Source organism: Rana temporaria, chromosome 12 (assembly GCF_905171775.1).
Source record: "Rana temporaria chromosome 12, aRanTem1.1, whole genome shotgun sequence".
In the NCBI taxonomy this organism is placed as follows: domain Eukaryota; kingdom Metazoa; phylum Chordata; class Amphibia; order Anura; family Ranidae; genus Rana; species Rana temporaria.
This window is the reverse complement of record NC_053500.1, coordinates 60,702,652-60,715,523: the sequence shown is the minus strand read 5'-3', so window position 1 is coordinate 60,715,523 and position 12,872 is coordinate 60,702,652. Positions and strand designations below refer to the sequence as shown.

The 12,872-nt window shown below is 43.3% G+C and overlaps 1 protein-coding gene across 7 annotated transcripts in view; it reads right to left on the bottom strand.

The window, feature by feature from the left end:
- TMEM94 (transmembrane protein 94) overlaps window positions 1-12,872 on the bottom strand; it is a 154,988-nt gene that overhangs the window by 61,242 nt on the left and 80,874 nt on the right. For 5 of the 7 annotated variants that reach the window (XM_040330252.1, XM_040330251.1, XM_040330247.1 and 2 more), the window contains 5 exons: window positions 8,586-8,880; window positions 8,310-8,483; window positions 4,344-4,446; window positions 3,937-4,154; window positions 1,478-1,653 (listed from right to left, as the gene is read on the bottom strand). In XM_040330252.1, coding sequence (XP_040186186.1) covers window positions 1,478-1,653; window positions 3,937-4,154; window positions 4,344-4,446; window positions 8,310-8,483; window positions 8,586-8,880 — 966 coding nt within the window. The remainder of the gene's footprint in view (window positions 1-1,477; window positions 1,654-3,936; window positions 4,155-4,343; window positions 4,447-8,309; window positions 8,484-8,585; window positions 8,881-12,872) is intronic. The other 2 variants (XM_040330249.1, XM_040330254.1) reach the window with 1 other exon arrangement.

Genomic DNA, 12,872 nt, shown 5'->3' with positions numbered 1-12,872 from the left:
ATGCAGCGCATAACTTTAGGCATGTCCCCTGTGACCCCCCAGAAAAAACCTGCTAAGAACCAAGTTCCGCAAGTTTTCCCCTCACTTACCTGCTCCATGCCGCAGGACTTTGCCAAGCAAGAGGCCCAATCTTCCCCCATCTCCGTGGGGCTGTCTAGACCTTCAGGCCCTGGGTTCCTATGAAGGATCCACTGTCCTGGGCCCATATAGCACCCTGGCAACAGAAACATTAGGCCCCCAAAGGTTTCTAAGTTCTGGGCCCAGGGTCCAGCTCTCTAAAAAGAAAAGCATTATGGGCTATACCCCAAGGGTTTGGGGTCCGGTTACTGACCACTTTAGCACTGAGGCCTTTGGACAGAACCGGTTAGCTCACCTAATCCCAAGGATGCGGAGGCAAGCTAAACCATGACCAACACCTAAGACACTGGCGTAAAAACTGAGGTACTCCTCCTATGGGAGGGGGTTATATAGGGAGGGGCATTTCCTGTTTGAGATTGCCAGTGTCAACACCTGAAGGTACTCCATATAACCCATATAGTAATGAATGCCGCTCTGTGTCCCGTGATGTACGATAAAGAAAGCTCCTCCCCCTTCTCGCTGTTGGCAGTCAGCCTGAAAACTGACTTTCTCTTGTCAGCAGTAATGGGGGGAGCCGCGGAGAGGATGTGAGGAGGCGGCCAGCTGTGATCTGCTATTACATTTAATAGCAGCGGCGCCACGGCATCCACAGTGAAATGAGGGGAGGTGAGGAGAGGGGGGCGGGGCGGACGTGCGGAGCGACCAATGGTCCCCCATGGTAGGGCCGGCCCTGCATGTCCTACATACCTGGATGATGCCGCGCGTGCGGGGAACATTACAGCTTTCGTTTGAATAGCTGTATCCCCGCCACGTATAGACACTCCCCCATGCGCGGGATTGGACAGATCATCCGCAAGGGGGAGTGTCTATACGCGGCGGGGATACAGCTATTCAAACGAAAGCTGTAATGTTCCCCGCACGCTGATTAACGGCGGCGGCTTTGCGGTTTGCGGCGACAGGTTTTTACGGCGACGGGTTTGCGGCGACGGCAGCGGGGGGGGGGGGATTGGGGGAAGTATTCTATTTCAGTATCGGGGGTATTTGGGGGAGTACGAGTACTCCCGCAAATACTCGGTATCGGTCCCGATACCGATACTGGTATCGGTATCGGGACAACCCTAGTTAGTAGTAAGTTATTTCAGATTTTCGAATTTTCGTTTTTTCATTTTTGGATTTTTATTTTCGAATTTCTGTAAAAATGAAAACAGGTTTTCTTTCATTTGAATATTCGAATTTGAATTTCGTTAAAAAAAACGAATTTGTAACGAAACAAATTGCATGTCTACTTTTTCGCATTCCATTTAGCACAGAAAAATGTAACTGTATCCCTCTTACTTGGGGATTCTGTAAAACACTAATGTAACATTAAAAAGGAAAAATACAAGACTTCCTTTCTTACCTTACTTCTAAGCTCATCTTCCATGGAAAAGTACACAAATCGGATACAGGCATTCACTAAACCATCTATAAGACGCACAATATCCAGACGAGCCTGGTACTGTGAGGAGACCATCCCCATGAAGATCTGTCCACCAAGTGCCTGGGTGAAATCCTCTGTATACTCTCCAATGCCTTCTGTGTTGAAGTAGACAAAAAATAATACAGGACGACACAAAAAAGATTTTTGAGTACCGTAGTTTGTCGCCATTCCACGAGTGTGCGCAATTTTAGAAGCATTACATGTTAGGTATCTATTTACTCGGTAAAGCATCAACTTTCATATTTTACTCAAAAATTGGCGTATATATTGTGTTTTGTTTTTATTTGAATTTATTAACAAAAAATGTTTCCAACAAAAAAGCTTAAATCGCTGCACAAATGTTGTGTGACATAAAAAATTGCAACAATCGCAATTTAATTCCCTAGGGTGTCTGCTATATAATGTTTGGGGGTTATAAGTATTTTGTAAACATAAACTGACAGAAAGGCCTTGGTCTATCTTTAGGTAAACCTTTTCTCCTAGAAATATGGAGGCTGCTATTGTTATATTTCATTCAGGACATATAAGCCACGTGGCTTTAATGCTGAACCACTAGCTTTAATGCTTTTTTAAATCACCAACGCAGAACCAGTATGGACATCAGGAACAGCTGAGATAAATCATAAAAAAAAAGTAATAAAAAAATATCACACATACATAAGTATTCACAGCCCTTTCCATGACATCAAAATTAAGCTCAGGTGCATCGTGTTTCCACTGATCTTCCTCAAGATGTTTCTACAACTTGATTGGAGCCCACCTGTGGTAAACTCAGTTAATTGGACATGATCTGGAAAGGCACACACCTGTCTACATAAGGTCTGACAGTTAACAGTGCATGTCAGAGCACAAACCAAGCCATGAGCTCCAAGGAATTGTCTGATCTCCAAGACAGGAGATTATTGAGGCACAGATCTGGGGAAGGGTACCGAAACATTTCTGCAGCATTGAAGGTGCCAATGAGCACAGTGGTCTCCATCATCCGTACATGGAAGAAGTTTGGAACCACCAGGACTCTTCCTAGAGCGGGCCACTCAGCCAAACTGAGCGGTCGGGGGAGAAGGGCCTTAGTCAGGGAGGTGACCAAGAACCCGATGGTCACTGACAGAGCTCCAGTGTTTCTCTGTGGAGAGAGGAGAACCTTCCAGAAGAACAACCATCTCTGCAGCACTCCACCAATCAAGCCTGTATGGTAGAGTGGCCAGATGGAAACCACTCCGTAGTAAAAGACACATGACAGACCACCTGGAGTTTGCCAAAAGGCACCTGAAGGACTCTGATAATGAGAAACAAAATTCTCTGGTCCGATGAAACAAAGATTGAACTCTTTGGCCTCAATTGCAAGCGTCATATCTGGAGGAAACCAGGCACTGCTCATCACCTGGCCAATACCATGCTTACAGTGAAGCATGGTGGTGGCAGCATCATGCTTTGGGGATGTTTTTTAGCGGCAGGAACTGGGAGACTAGTCAAGATTGAGATTAAGATCAATGAAGCAATGTACAGAGAACATCCTTGATGAAAACCTGCTTTGGACCTCAGACTGGGACGAAGGTTCATCTTTCAACAGGAAAGATACCCTAAGCACACAGCCATTCTGTGAATGTCCTTGAGTGGCCCAGCCAGAGCCCAGACTTAAACCCAATCAGGAGAGATCTGAAAATGGCTGTGCACCGACAGACACTCCCCATCCAACCTGATGGAGCTTGAGAGGTCCTGCAAAGAAGAATGGGAGTACTGACCAAAAATAGGTGTGCCAAGCTTGTAGCATTATACTCAAAAAGACTTTGAGGCTGTAATTGGTGCCAAAGGTATTGAGCAAAGGCTGTGAATACTTATCTACAGATGATTTTTTTCATTTTTTATTTTAATAAATTTGCAAAGATTTCAAAAAAACTTCTTTCACATTGTCATTATGGAGTATTGTTTATAGAATTTTGAGGAAAAGAATGAAATGTAAATACTTTCCAGATGCACTGTATATACCATAGTTTGTGGACTGTATAACTTTCCTACAGACTAAATAATATGCACTGATTTGGGCTCACCAAAGAAATGTAGGAGAATACATTTTGACCTAAATTTATGAAGAAATATTATTTGCTAAATTTTAGAACACAAACTAAGAAAAATGCGTGTCTTAACATTTTCGGTCTTTTTCCGCTTATTTAGCAAACAATAAAAAGCCCAGGGTGATTAAATGCCACCAAAAGAAAGCTCTATTTGAGCATTTTTCTTATGGGTGGCATGACCGCGCAATTGTCATTCAAATCGTGACAGTGCTAAAAGATGAAAATTGGCTTGGTGATTAAAAAGGAGAAAAAGATAACATAGTATAATATGCTATGCAGTATGTTCAAAACTAGCTGCTTGCTCACCATCAGAACTCCAGCTGTCATGCCGTCCAGAAGGTTTCAATGGCACAGTTCCACCTAAATCACACGATACTGGAATGGTGCTGTGACCAGGAGCATGGTGCATCTCTATGCACTTTCCATGTAGTTGAGGGGACAGTGAATAGTGCATGGGCTTGTAGGAAAAAGCAGAGCAGTATCCAGACAAACAGGCTCGCTGGTAGAAATCAAGTACCTTTTTCCTAAGACACATGATAAATAAGTATGAGAGTACTGAATAGGCAAACAAAACATGCAAATATAAATTGTGGAATGCAGAGAAAAGCTAATAAGGGTGAAAGGAGAATAGAAGCCATGCTTTTGGTGCATTTTAAAACATATTCCAGTTTTTCAGGGATCCTGCCATTTGGAGATAAGGTTATGAGGCGTACCTGTCAGACCCAGAGAGGGGGTAAATATCAGCTCCATCCCAGAAATCAGTACAGGCTTCAAGGATAATATCTGCTGTTCCATGGGACAGCATCTGCTCTGTGTCTGAGAGTTACAGGAACAACAGATGAAAGAGATACAAATTTCAGTATATATAGATAAAAACATTCTGACAGACAGGACAAGAAAAAATGCTAGCAGTGGATTAGAAAGGCACAGAACATAGCTTCAAATGAACATTATATACTGTGTTTTCCCAAAATAAGCCCTACCCCGAAAATAAGACCTAGCGTGATTTTAAAGGATAGCTGCAATATAAGCCCTACCCTGAAAAAAAACCCTAGTAAAAGTCCTTGTAAAAACATGTAATCCGTTTTGTAAAAAGATTATATAATATGCAGGAGACACTTGAGTAACTTTATTTTTTATTTTACACAAGGGGAGACACTGCACATTATAATTGTGACGGTATCGGTATGATATCCCCGTCAAGCATTCCCTCCTCTCCATACAAGAACATCACAGGATCATCCACACATGAGTCAAGACTGAATGCTGGAACCAAGACTGATTTATTGGCAGCTTGCTGCTGGTTATAAATACAGTTTTACAAGCTAAATCCTTAATCAAGGAACAATGGGAGCTCCACCCCCTTTTCACACACTCTGGAGTTTCTCATACAGAATATAGCCAGACAATTCGAAGCCGACCTGAGACACATTTTCTTTAAATAATGACATCAGGGAAGTTAATTACAAGGTGTACAGAACACATTAGCTGGGCAGCCTGGCACCGCATAATGAAGCAATCAGAATACATAACATGAGTCACCTCTAATCACAGCAAACAGGGTTAACATCCCTTTGAAATAAGGAGCTAGCTGCAGACGGGTCATTAACATGTCAATAGCTTGTAACACATGAATCCATTTTACCTCTAACCCACAATTTAACCAAGCAGGGAGAATTACACTGACATATCCTTCACAATAATCTTTTTACGGAAAAGATTATATAATTTTACAAGATTTTTCCCAAGTTTTTGGGATTACAGAATTTCACAATTTTGACTCCTGAGCAGACAGGGGCAGAGAATACAGGGGCCACAGGAACTTTTTTTTATAAACTACTGTGCTGTCTATCGTGCTCTAACCAGTTCCCTACTAAGCCATAGTAATATGACGTCGGCAGGAACCTTGTCTCCCTCTGGGTGGACGTCATGACGTCCTGGGCTTCCTAGCCGCTAGGGGGCGGCACCTGCACCATGGCTTGGGACCCGATGCGTGTGCCCGGCGGCCGCGATGTCCACCGGGCACCCGCGATTGCCTGTAATCACGGCAGGAGTGTGGATATGTGTGTTTAAACACACAGATCCACCGCCTGTCAGAGGTGACTGATGTGTGTTCCCAGCACAGAGGAACACAGATCGGTCTCCTCCCCTTGTGAGTCCCCTCCCCCTACAGTTAGAATCACACATTAGGGAACATATTTAACCTCTTCAGCGCCCCCTAGTGTTAACCCCTTCCCTGCCAGTCACATTTACACAGTTAATCAGTGTAGTTTTATAGCACTAATCGCTGTATAAAATGTGAATGGTCCCAAACATGTGTCAAAAGTGTCCGATATGTTCGTCGCAAAGTGACAGTCACAATAAATGTAAAAAAAAAAAAAAAAAAAAAATGCAATAAAACTATCCCCTATTTTGTAGACGCTATAATATTGTGCAAACCAATGAATATACGCTTATTGCGATATTTTTTACCAAAAACATGTAGCAGAATAGGTATCGGCCTAAACTGAGGGAAAAAAAATGTGATATTTATTAAATCAAAAAGTAAAAAATGTGTTTTGTTTTTTTTCAAAATTGTCGCTCTTCTTTTTATAGCGCAAAAAATAAAAACCGCAGAGGTGATCAAAAACCAGCAAATTAACGCTCTATTTGTGGGGGGAAAAAAACACATAAAGGTTTCATTTGGGTACAGTGTTGCATGACCGCGCAATTGTCATTCAAAGTGCGACAGCGCTGAAAACGAAAAATTGGTCTGGGCAGTAAGGGGGTGAAAATTCCCTGTGTTGAAGGGGTTAAAGGATCAGGAGATTATATATATATACATATATATATATATATATACAGTGGGGATCGAAAGTTTGGGCACCCCCAGGTAAAAATTTGTATTAATGTGCATAACGTAGCCAAGGAAAGATGGAAAAATCTTTAAAAAGGCATCAAATTACAGATTAGACATTCTTATAATACATCAAAAAAAGTTAGATTTTATTTTCATCATTTACACTTTCAAAATTACAGAAAACAAAAAAATGGCGTCTGCAAAAGTTTGGGCACCCTGCAGAATTTATAGCATGCACTGCCCCCTTTGCAAAGCCGAGACCTGCCAGTGTCATGGTTTGTTCACAATCATCGTCTGGGAAGACCAGGTGATGTCAATCTCAAAGGTTTTAAATGGCCAGACTCATCTGACCTTGCCCCAACAATCAGCACCATGGATTCTTCTAAGCAGTTGTCTAGAAAACTGAAACTGAAAATAGTTGACGCTCACAAAGTTGGAGAAGGCTATAAGAAGATAGCAAAGCGTTTTCAGATGTCAATATCCTCTGTTTGGAATGTAATTAAGAAATGGCAGTCATCAGGAACAGTGTAAGTTAAAGCAAGATCTGGAAGACCAAGAAAAATATCAGACAGAACAGCTCGCAGGATTGTGAGAAAAGCAATTCAAAACCCACGTTTGACTGCACGATCCCTCCAGAAAGATCTGGCAGACACTGGAGTTGTGGTACACTATTCCACTATAAAGAGATACTTGTACAAATATGGTCTTCATGGAAGAGTCATCAGAAGAAAACCTCTTCTACCTCCTCACCACAAAAATCAGCGTTTGAACTTTACAAATGAACATATAGACAAGCCGGATGCATTTTGGAAACAAGTTCTGTGGACCGATGAGGTTAAAATAGAACTTTTTCGCCGGAATGAGCAAAGGTACGTTTGGAGAAGAAAGGGCACAGAATTTAATGAAAATAACCTCTGTCCAACTGTTAAGCATGGGGGTGGATCAATCATTCTTTGGGGTTGTATTGCAGTCAGTGGCACAGGGAACATTTCACGAGTAGAAGGAAAAACGGATTCAATACAATTTCAGCAAATTTTGGATGGTAACTTGATGCCATCTGTGAAAAAGCTGAAGTTAAAGAGAGAATGGCTTCTATGGATAATGATCCTAAACACACCTCAAAATCCACAGGGGATTACATCAAGAGGCGTAAACTGAAGGTTTTGTCATGGCCTTCACAATCTCCTGACCTCAACATAATTGAAAATCTATGGATAGACCTTAAAAGAGGAGTGCGTGACAGACAGCCCAGAAATCTCAAAGAACTGGAAGACTTTTGTAAGGAAGAATGGGCAAAGATACCTCAAACAAGAATTGAAAGACTCTTGGCTGGCTACAAAAAGCATTTACAAACTGTGATACTTGCCAAAGGGGGCAGTACACAATATTAACTCTGCAGGGTGCCCAAACTTTTGCAGACACAATTTTTTTGTTTTCTGTAATTTTGAAAGTGTAAATGATTTAAATAAAATCTATTTTTTTTTTACATATTATAAGAATGTCTAATCTGTAATTTGATGCCTTTTGGAGATTTTTCCATCTTTCCTTGGCTTCGTTATGCACATCGATACAGATCTTTACCTGGGGTGCCCAAACTTTCGATCCCCACTGTATATATATATATATTCCCCCCCCCCCCCCAGAAGATGATGACATGACTATAGTTGAATAAATGTAGATTATTGTACATACCATAAATAAATAAGACATCCCCTGAAAATAAGCCCTAGTGTGTTTTTTGTAGCCAAAATAATATAAGACCCGGTCTTATTTTCGGGGAAGCACTAAGGAAAATGCATGTGGTGTAATGCATTAGGTAAGTGGCCACCAAACAACTTACTGGATGTGACATCTTTGACAAATAGGCTGACCATGTGGCTCAGGGAAGGTCTTCGTTTGGCAACCGCTGGAAGCTTGCAGAGAAGGGACTCCTTCACAGATTCATCACTTGGAAGGTGATAAAGAGCAAGATGGTTTTGCAGTTTAAACAGGTCCTTTGCTCCAGGCGTGAAACCTAGATTCAAATCACAAGGTTGATAAACAAGGTGAGAAAAATAATTCTGTATTACAAAAAAAATAAAAGTACACAGTAGGTGAGATATTAAACCAACCATACCGATGAGCCTAGAAAAGTCACAGAGTCCCCATGGGATATGCCCTGGAAGAACACAGCAGTGGGATTCTTGAAGGGCAATGTGCCTTAAATGGTCAGAGAAGCGGCAAAGGGTGGTGGTCACATCCGGGTTACAGAGGTTGAGCAGCACGTTAAGACCCAGAGGTTTCAAAGAGCTCAGGTGAAGTTGCCAGTTAGCCTCATCAAACTGGATGCTTTGAGGGTTCTGCTGGTCCTGCGACAACCGAAGCATCTCTAGATGGCAGTCACAAACATAATCATCCACCTCGCTGCTTAGCTACAAGCAAAAAGTGAAAAGCATAAAATATACACACCAACTTAAAAAAAAGAACAAATTTTAAAGTGGAACTTTAGTCAGAAAATTTTAAGAGAAGTATGGTTTTAATTTGTGTTTTTGACTCATACTTCCATCAATGGATGCAGCATTGGTCCGATGCTGCATCGGTCCCCCAACGGATCTGCACTGAGAATCGGCTGATCGAACATCGCCGATCACTAGGCTCTGACAGTTCCCCAGCAGAGAAATGTAGACTGTCAATCACAGCTCTCTGCATTGCTTCTTCCTCGCTCATTGGAATACTGGGCTGTGGCAGGGCAGAGTGGCCGTCTCAGGCTCTAAGCGGCTCGCTGAGCGGCTGAGTGGGGTGTCAGTCCAGGCACCTGGCGGATCCAGGCTCCGTGGTCGGAATGACGTGGTGCCTAGACTGACTTTTGTCAGATTTTAGTCTGCTCTCTGCTGAAAACGGGTCACCGGAGAGAAAAAGGAATTGCACTCCTGTGATCCATAGGAGAAGTACAGCCAAACAAGCTTTGGCTGGACTTCTCCTTTAAGTCCTGCTAGATCACTTCAGGCTGGCCAAGTATAGCTATGCAAAACATTAAAAATAAATGCCTATACTGTCTAAAAGACAGTAATACACTGTATCCCCGTTTCACACATGTTTAGTTGCTTAGTTTTTAGGCACTGCTGTAGAGGCCGATCTTCTGACAGCCTTAAAGCAGAATTAAACACTCCTAGTCCTATCCTTTACATCCAAGGAAGCTACTTCTGTTTGATCTGCAACTGCCATGGTGCTGCACATGTGAACAGTTGTAACACCAGCCATTTGGTGGTTTTGCAGTCTGGTTGAGGACACAAGCAAATGTGACAGTCCCGGTATTCCAGGAATGTGACTTTTTTGAAACTGTTAAATGGATGGGTTGAGTTCCGCTTTAAGATTAACTTCTGCTCAGGGGCCCTGGTCTTCAGCAAAATGGAAGCCTCTAGCAAGAAGAAACAGGAGCAATGCTGGATGAAATTTACAGCACACACTAGTTTTGGTAGTATAATTAATGTGGAATATATGTTCTTTACTAAAGAATGTTATTTTTTTACCAAGTTGTTTTGTTATGGGTAAAGTTCCACTTTAAAGTATTTCTAAATCCAAGACCATTGTTTTAGATAGAGTTCAGTGCCCCCACAGCAAGCAGCTTGCTATGGGGGCACTCGGGTCGAGTCACAGCTCCCTGTGTCCATTCAGACATGGCGCCTCAACCCGGCCCTGTCTTCTCTTTCCCCTGATTGGCTTGCTGACTTTGATTGACAGCAGCAGCCGCCAATGGCACTGCTGCTGTGTCTCAGACAATCAGGAGGGGGGAATCTTGGACTGCTGAGAAACTTGTGGACATCGCTGGACAAAGAGGGACCTCAGGTAAGTGTTAGGGGGGCTGAGACACACAGAAGGTTTTTTATCTTAAAGCATAGAATGCATCAAGGTAAAAAAAAACTTCTGCCTTTACAACTCCATTAACTTCCTGTCTTAGAGACCACAGGAAATTAAATTAAATCCCTCTAAAAGGTAAAAGAAAACTTCTCTTACTCATTGTAAGATTCTTGTTTTGGTGAGAACTCGTGATTTTGTATTTTTCCTGGCTTTCAATCTCATCGACAACAGCCACCAAGCAAATGGAAAGCATGATGCCAGCAATAAATATCTGAAGGTTCAAACCCCCAACCATTTTAAATCAATAAAATGTTGGCTTTAGATACACTTTAATACTGTCTAGCAGTGGCATTGCTAGGGGATGGCTACTGGGGCTATAGCCTTAAATCTGGGGGCCATAGCCCAGAGTCTCTTACCTAGGGTTGGCTCTGGGCTCCACCTACTCAGCTGGTGGCCAGGGGAGGAACATGACTGGTTAATGTTATCTGGCACAAGTTGATATCTATATTCAGCAGTTCTGTCAATTTAATCATCGTCCCAATGTCCACTTCTATACCAATATGCCGGGCAATATAATAGTCAGGAACCGCAGCACAAAAATTTCTCCGCTGGGAGTATTTGATGATTTTCGGGCTCAGGCGGAGTAATCCTTGTGCTGCGGTTCCCTGCAATTACATTGCCAGGCAGATCGGTATAGAAGTGGACGTATAGAATTTTTTTTTCTAGTTGCTGCAAACAGGGAGGGGCTCTCTGAGGACTCTGGTGTAGGAAAGGGGCTCTTTGGGGATCCTGATGTAAGGAAGGGGCTCTTTGGGGACCCAATGTAAGAAAGGGGGATCTGGGGACCCTGAAATAAGTGGGGGGCTCTCTGTGGACCCTGATGTAAGGAAGAGGCTCTCTGGGGACCCTGATGTAAGGAAGAGGCTCTCTGGGGACCCTGATGTAAGGAAGAGGCTCTCTGGGGATCCTGATGTAAGGGGGATCTGCACGATATTTTATATATAAAGGACACAAAGTTTTGCCCGACAGGGAGGCTCTGATGCAAGTGGGGGGGGGGGGGCGGCTCTGGGGACCCTGATGTAAAGGGGAGGCTCTCTGGAGACCCCGATGTAAGGGGGGATCCACACGATATTTTATATATAGATAAAGGACATAAGGTTGGCCCGACAGGCAGGACTGTCTGCATTATGCGCTGCATAAAGTTTGAGTGAGAAACAACGGTCTCTGGAAAAATCTTCTTCACTAGGCAGCAGGGGTGTATCTAGGTCTACAAAAGATCTGGGGGTAGAGCCCATAGCAGCGAAGTAAATTAAGTCATACGCTTAGGCGGCATACGCATGTATATAATATACATGTGTGTGTGTATACAGATAGAGATATATATCTCTATCTCTCTATCTATATACACACACACACACATATATATTATATACATATATTATATACATGCATATGCCCGCCCGTGTATGACTTATTTTTAGGGGTGCAACGGATCGTCATTGATCCGTGATCCGAACCGAAAAAGATTGATCCGAACCGCACACACGTGATCCGAGGATTGTTTTCTAAAAAAAATAATAATAATAATTTGCGCATGTTCAGTCCACACACAGCGTGGTCATGGCGAACGGAGGAGCATGAATGCCCCGCGTCATTTAAATCCCCTGTATGGGAGCATTTTGGCTTCCCTGTCAAATATAATGATGAAGGAAAGAGGTTAGTGGATAAAACCGTGACGGTGTGTAGGCACTGTGGCACAAGAATGCCATATGACAGTGGGAACACATCAAGTATTGTCACTAGGGGTGCAACTGATCTGTACAGATCAGCACCTTCGGGTCGGGACACACGGCGATCCACGGGCCTCCCGGTCCATAGGAAAGGCCGCGGCTTCGGCCTAGCTATCGAAGCGGCGGCCATCGAGGTCCACCCGGCGCGGGGGATGCAGGCTGCTCCTCGGAAGTTTGTGGGCACTTGAGCTCAATATGTCATTGACTCCTAACAGCCCAGCGATGAGCTCCATGGTGCACCTTGAGGAATCCACACGGGGAGCCGCTGCCGCCGCCGCACCGGGCGTCCTGCTGCTTGCCAGAGAAGAGAGAGGAGGCGATCGGGGGGATCTGTATGGACTGAGCACGTAGGGGGGATTTTCACTAGACACTCAGCTCGCCGATCAATGACACTAAAGGGATCTGATGATTGGGATAGTTCAGGTCACAGTAGGGAACTGATGACACCACTTTCGTACATGGGGCTGCGACTTCCACTTGGCTGCACATATAAGTATTGCAAGATGCAGTTATTTCAACACAAAACAGAGCTTATACACTTAAATACAGTATTTGTAAATCTGACGGACTGTTTAAATGTGAAAATCAGAGGTGTTCTGTCACATTAGCAATAAACAGTCCGTCGGTTTTCCAAACACTGTATTTAAGCACATAAGCTCCGTTTTGTGTTGAGAAGAACTGTGAAATCTAAAACTCTGGTGGGTGTAACAAGATTTGTCTTTTTTTTTTTTGCTGATCCGAAAATGATCCGATCCGTGACTCCTGATCCGAGGATC